This window comes from Callorhinus ursinus, unplaced genomic scaffold (assembly GCF_003265705.2).
Source record: "Callorhinus ursinus isolate GAN/ISIS: 27379988/994484 unplaced genomic scaffold, GSC_fseal_2.0 scaffold4, whole genome shotgun sequence".
Lineage (NCBI taxonomy): Eukaryota > Metazoa > Chordata > Mammalia > Carnivora > Otariidae > Callorhinus > Callorhinus ursinus.
Window position 1 is genome coordinate 109,092,883 of NW_027397066.1, and position 7,359 is coordinate 109,100,241.

At 35.8% G+C, this 7,359-nt stretch overlaps 1 protein-coding gene across 1 annotated transcript in view; it reads right to left on the bottom strand.

Moving 5' to 3' along the window:
- Window positions 1-7,359, bottom strand: part of LOC112825982 (GTP-binding protein 4-like) — a 187,470-nt gene that overhangs the window by 78,764 nt on the left and 101,347 nt on the right. Inside the window, 1 exon segment of the mRNA XM_073891263.1 lies at window positions 2,050-2,133. Within this exon segment, the coding sequence (XP_073747364.1) occupies window positions 2,050-2,133 (84 nt within the window).

Genomic DNA, 7,359 nt, shown 5'->3' on the forward strand with positions numbered 1-7,359 from the left:
TCTTTCTTTCTTTCTTTCTTTCTTTCTTTCTTTCTTTCTTTCTTTCTCTTTTCTTTCTCTTTCTTTTTTTTAAAGATGTTCTTTATTATTTGAGAGAGAGAGAGAGAGTGAGTGGGAGGGAGAGGGAGAGAGAATCTGAAGCCAACTCCATGCCAGGTACAGAGCCTGACATGGGGCTCGATCCGATGACCACAAGATCAAGACCTGAGCAGAAGCCAAGAGTCCTATGCTTTAACAGACTGAGCCACCCAGGGTCCCCTAGGTCCCCCTTTTCTTGGCCAATTCTAAACCGTATACTTATCTGTTCTGTTAATACTTTTTTTACTTATGTCCTACAGAACCAGGTGCTAAAATTAGCCTCACTTCTCTAGCTATACATTATTTTTTCTTCATTTTAAAACAAAAACAAACAAAACATATCCTTTAGAATATGAAAATCTCTTTCACATCTCACTCTCTGTCCCTGTCTTTTATAGCTTGGGTTTTCTCGTCAGAGATCATGGAATGGGGGTCTAGAAGCATTTTTTTTTTTTTTTTTGGAATCTCTAGGCCCAATGTAGGGCTTGAACTCATGACCCCAAGATCAAGAATCGCATGCTCTATACTGACTGAGCAAGCCAGGCACCCCAGCATTTTGACCTTTAATCTTTTTTCTTATTGATGAAAAATTAAGATCTTAAAAGTTAAGGGATTAGCCCAATATCACACTGCTGGTTATGGTCATAGTTGCGAATAATAGCTAGAGTTTCAAAATGTAAAATTCAGTTTCCTTTCTTCCATCAAATACTCCTTCTCCACCCATGCTGTTATTTTTTGACATTCAGGTTTTTGCACTTATCTTGTTCAGCTTAGGTTAAAAATATTTTACTCCTACTTCTTTCTCCAAACAAGAAATAACTTACAAAGTCTTATAGATTCTACAACAACAACGTCCATACACTGCATTCCCTCTTTTTGTTGCTATTGCCAACTCAATAGTCCCTGACCTTATAAAATCTCACCTGTGTGATTATTCAAAGGCTATAAAAATAAGCTTGTAAGTGATTCCTCAGTTACATATTTTTACAGACTCCAGAGCCCAAGCCATGTTATGCACTGTGGTGAATTTACTTTTATAAAAGTGAGCTCTATTCAAAGTATTCCCTTACCTACTTACTAAGTGAAACACATTTAAATTTACTACATCTTCCATCTAATGAGCACTTAATGTATGTCAGGCCTGTGACGATAGATCTTAAAGTTCTGCCACTAAGGAATAATTGACTATAAGGAGTTATATTTTAATAGATAATAAGGGGTACATACTGTATCACAGAATTAAAATTATTGGTATGTTGCATTTGAGTAGACATTTAGTGAACAATGAGACGTTTTTTGCCTCCCCATCACCCATAGGATTTAGCAATGACTTCTCACTGTGGCCTTCCCAATGAGGAACTCTGCAATATGATACCTGTCTCCATTTTCAGCCTTATTTTGTATTTTATGATAAGGATATGTAAAGGTCAAAAAGATATAATCAACTTCTTAAAGGAACAAAACACTTATATTACAATCAGGAAATACAGGAAATAAAGATAAAAAGATTCATATAAGCAATGTGACAATAGTGATAGCAGGGTTCGACCAAATGAAGGAAGACCAGGCAGCTGATGGAGTACCACTGGAAAAAGTGTGTGTTTCCTTAGGTGGTGGAAAGTCATTGGAGTTGTATTTATTTATTTATTTATTATTTATTTATTTCCTTACTTATAAATATTTTATTTATTTATTTGAGAGAGAGCACAAACAATGGGGGAGGGACAGGGGAAGAGGGGGAGGCAGGCTCCCTGCGGAGTAAGGAGAAGACTTGGGGCTCAATCCCAGGACCCAGAGATCATGACAAGAGCAGAAGGCAGATGCTTAATGGAGTGAGCCACCCAGGTGCTCCATCGGAATTTTAAATAATATTCAACCAATGTCCAAAGAAGTGATTGAAACGCAGAGGCAGCAAGGATTACGGAGCTGCAGTGGTCAATGGCTACAAGGAGAAGGGAATCATTCCCGAACCTTCTCTGTCCCCAGTCATAGGCAAAGGCAAAGATTCGGCTGCTCGTAACATTTCCATCTGTAACTCCGACAGCGCGTTACATTCTGTGCAAGAAACAAAAACAAAGACAAAAGGAAAAGTGGTTCTGCTAGAAGAACAAAGTTAAAATGAGAAAAAAACCATCAAGGCTGAATCTTTGTCGTTCTACCTGTAGTTGTGAAACGGACTGATGTTTCTAAACCTCTCAAGGGGCAGCTGCAATTGCTCTTTCGAAACCAAACCAAACCATACCAAAAAAGGGATGAAGGCCAGGGAACTCTATGGCAAAATCATTTTCCCACAATAAATGGGGAAAGGATTATGTTAGGGAAGAATAATGCAGTAAATACAGTGGATCTGTGAAAGAAAGGGAGCAGTTATGCCCACGGGGTCGGCATGTGAGCCTGGCAACAGTGCTCCGCAGATGGCAGTAGCCCGAAGAGGAAAAGCCCTTCCCTAGTCCTGCTTCGTGACGTAACTAATGGATCTTCCTTCCCCTGAAGACCCGTTTCCCACCATTTATGGTTATGAGCAATCACAACCTCAATCTTCTAATGCCTGGAACAGAGAGAGTTGCCACCTGCTTGACCTGAGGTTTTAGTTATGAGGCCTGAAGCAGGTACAAAAGGTGGGCATTGCAGGGAAACAAGAAAATGTAGTTAAAGCCTGGATTTAATTTAAGAAAAAAAAAAGGACAAAGAAATAAGAAAAAGAATGTTCTCTGAGAAGCATAAAGCATGGTAGTACTAAAAATATGGATAGGCAATTTAAAACACATGCAAAATATTTTTGAGGTAAAACAAAACTGAGTTTCATTCATTGTTTAATTCCTAGACTCTTTCAATTGCTTCGGATTTGGATGTTCAAATAAACAGTGCAATCTGTTAGCATGTTCATGAACCAAAGGAAGTTTGAAAAGGATAGAGCCAGGGTCCTGGGACTTATGCTTCACTGAGGCCTGGCTAGCCATCACTAATGAGTGAGTAAATGGTATTACAGGACTTCTGCTTTAGAGAACTGAGGGAAAAGCAAATATGCTTCCTTGTGTGTGTTGCTGTTTTCAATAAACCCATTCAAAACAAATGTCTTGAATGATTAAGATTAATATCCTCTAATGATAATAATAAAACATACTTTTGTTGTTAATATGCATCAATATATGCACAGTGCTTAGAATAGTGTCCGGTATGTATTAGACACTCAACAAATAGTTGTCTTATTTAATATTATGTTAAATATCTGTGGTGGCTACTTCAAACAACTCAAAAATTATTTAAAACATAAATCGTTTGAGATCATAATTTTAAAAAAGAGATTATTTATATATACATATAAATACATGTAGGGGTGTGTTTGTGTGTGTGTGTGTGTGTGTGTGTGTATAAGCTACATACTAAAATGAAGGAAAAAAACTATAGGAGAACAAGGGCAGGCCTGGACAAATTCAATGAGTAGAGGGTTGACATTACATTTATTGGGAATATGAGATTTAAGAGATAAAATAACATTAGAGCTAGAAATTGAAGACTGGGTTGGATTCCAGGATCTACATCATGGGACATTCATTCCACATAGTAGGAACACTAAACACATAGATCAGGAAATGGGGAAAATGGGAAATACATTGAAATCTGCAGAAAAACAATTTGGAAAAACCAAGAGTTTTTGATAATGTAAAACATCAAAGAATCCTAGTTATTTAGAGGTTAGGAAAAGATCATAGAAGATGTTTATTCTAGGAAAGTAGTTTGAATTTGATCTATGATAATGCAACACATTGAGTTTTTAAAGGTCATGAGTTTCAGTCTTTATTGTGATGAGGTATTTTAGACATTCTGTAATAAAGAATAAGATGTGCTAGCAATGATTAAAATGATGCATGTATGGCCTCCAAACATTTATAATCTCAATCTCTAGTGGACCTTTATTATATTTTTACATATGCATAGGGTAATGACATGTAAACTTTGTCTACTGTTATAATTTCAATGCCTAGAAAATATTTCTTGAATTAATATATAAAATGTAGAGGTAGGTTTAATATGAATATGTTTATTTAGATAGAAATGAAAGAGAAACAATGATAGAGGTTCGATGACTGTTTATTAAGGATTTCCTTTATTCTTTTTTTTTTTTTTGACAGAGAGACAGAGGGAGGGCACACAAGCAGGGGGGTGGGAGAGGGAGAAACAGGCTTCTCGTTGAGCAGGGAGCCCGATGCGGGGCTCGATCCCAGGACGCTGGGATCAATCGTGACCTGAGCCAAAGGCAGACGCTTAACGACTGAGCCACCCAGGCGCCCCTCTTTTATTCTTTTTTTTTAAAGATTTTTTTTTTTTAATTTTATTTGACAGAGAGAGGCACAGCGAGAGAGGGAACACAAGCCGGGGGAGTGGGAGAGGAAGAAGCAGGCTTCCCGCGGAGCAGGGAGCCCGATGCGGGGCTCCATCCCAGGACCCTGGGATCACGACCGGAGCCGAAGACTGTTAACTGCATGAGGAAAAGATTAGACAATTATTGTGTCTAACATTTTCTTCCCAGTTCCTAACACGTGCTATAATATACACTAATACTAGAAAAATATTTGTTGAATGAGCACCTTTTCATTAATATGATCATACTCTTTAAGAGTTTATTTTTAATCCCTTAATAATTTATCTTGAAATTCTTATATATGTATAAGAATGTATACACCCAGACATAATGCAGATTTCTATAATTTTTAATGGAAGAAAAGTCTTCCATTTTATAGAATTTGGAATTTCCTTAATAGAGTCCTTATTACAGATATGTTAGATAATTTTAACTACCATAAATATGTGACATATGTCTAGATAAACAGCTATAAATTAATAGATTAGGTAATTTTATATGCCTAAAGTAAATTTAAGTAACAGTGTATGCATATATGTTTTAATATATATTGTAAAATTTTCTCAAAAACAGTAGAACACTTTTCCTATATATCCAGAATTGTATAAGTGGGTCTGGTTTCCCATACTCTTGACTTCCTCAGGAATGTAGTTATTTTTAGTCTTTGCCAAACTGGCAGGTAAATAAAGGTTACCTATTTTTAGTTAAGTTTGATGATTAATATGCTGAACATATTTTATTGATATGTTTATTGAGAATTTCTTTTATTTTTGAATTGAAAGTTTATGGCTTTCTCTCAATTTTCCATTGCATCTTTTTGCTTTTCTTGATATATTTGTAAGCAAAATGTTTACATTAAATATGAACAATTTATACCATATTTAATGTACCATGAGTAACTTTTTTCAGTGTAATATGAAAAAAACTTTCTAGGTTTTCAATTGACTATGACTTTATATTTTTATATATAATTTTCTAGTCATCAGGGACCAAACAACTCATTTTCTCTTTTATACTTTCCCACCTTTCTATATCTTATTCTTACACAAATTTTTGCCTTTAAAAAAAACAGAAGAGTTTTTTGCTCTACAAATAGTTTTTATTTTTCCCCTTCAGCAAAGCATGTTTCTCTTCACCTTATTCAAACAGATAGGCTTCTTTGTGCCCAAACTTAAGAGATGATGCATAACAACAACAAAAAAAAGGAATAAAAGTGTTTTTCTCTGACTTGCATGACTGAGAAAACCTAGGCCACTAAAGTAATATAAAAGTCAAAGTCTTGAAAGAAACATAAGCAAAGTAGGTTTTTTTCCCACCTTTCCAATAAAAGAGGATAATCTCTGCTTTGAAGGTTTGTACAATTGATAGAAGAAAAGATTGGAAGTTTAAGGAAAGAACTCTATACATTCTATTGTAGGCCTGCGATTTGGCAAACATCCCTAATTACTTTGGTGAACTAGATCTGAATGCAGAAAAGCTCTGTGAGAGATTATTCAAGTAGAGTCTAAGGGAAGTTGGGATAAACTGAAAAATGATACGATGCCTAGTATATATAAGCAGGAAAGACCTCAAAAAAATCTCCCAGTTTGGTAAATTTTATTTTCAACATTCATAGGGGCTGCCATGGGACCATTGTCGTGTATCATGAGATAACATGAAAATAGAAGAAATAGTTTTCAGATCTGTAGTGTCCATGAAATGAGAATGAAAGTCCAGTATGCAGTCAATATTGAGGACCACTAACTTAGGACCTGGTGAGTGGTAGATGCTAAGTAGGAGCCTCTGTAATCACGTGACACCAAGGAAAAGACTTGAGCTCCTTTGAATCCATGATACCACTCAAATACCATCTCCCACTCCAAACTTACCACATGGGAGAAGGACCTCAAATTGATTGAGATTATATTTCCTGGAAAACAGAAGATAAGGAGCCTGTAATAACAAATTGATTCATAAACAATTTCATAGTTGCATATCTGACCTTGAGAGCAAAAATTTACCCTCATTATGGCCATAAAAGAAAATAAAACCTTCAACTTACTATTTTTCTGATACTTTCGTCAAATCTGGTTTTAAATTTAATTAGTTGAATGTAGCTGCTTGAATTTATTTTTGTGTAAGAGTGGAGGGAAAATCTAAATGTCATGGGTAAATGTTCATGAGTCCTGAGGAGTATACCCTTCCCAATGCATGTGTACTGCTCAGATTTCAGATTTCAGTTTGCTCTTCCAATTCTGAGTGAGCCAGCATGAAGGAAATAATTGCATAAGAATGAAACTCACAGGGTGCCCGGGTGGCTCAGTTGGTTAAGCGATTGCCTTCGGCTCAGGTCATGATCCTGGAGTCCCGGGATCGAGTCCCACATCGGGCTCCCTGCTCAGCAGGCAGTCTGCTTCTTCCTCTGACCCTCTTCCCTCTCGTGCTCTCTATCTCTCATTTTCTCTCTCTCAAATAAATAAATAAATAAAATCTTAAAAAAAAAAAAAAGAATGAAACTCCCAGTTTGTATTCTCTCTGATGGTCAAGTTACAGTTGTTTAAATTGCAGATTAGTATGGTAATTTTCCCTATAAAAGTTTGTTTTCCTTGCCTCTCCTGCTTCTAATAATTACTCTTATTTCTAGTTCTTTATCCTTCTTATTAGAATAAGATATTTATGAGAAAATGTTCAATATGTGGCTACAAGATCTTTTCTTCTTTAGTTTTGATGTTATTACTCATCCTCTGAGGTAGACAGGAGTAGAAGAGGGTATTCCCAATAGTTCCAATACTCTTCCCAGAACTTCAGTACTTTTTCTTTTTCTTTTTCTTTCTTTCTCTTTCTTTCTCTTTCTCTTTCTCTTTCTTTCTTTCTTTCTTTCTTTCTTTCTTTCTTTCTTTCTTTCTTTCTTTCTTTCTTTCTTTCTTTCTTTCTTTCTT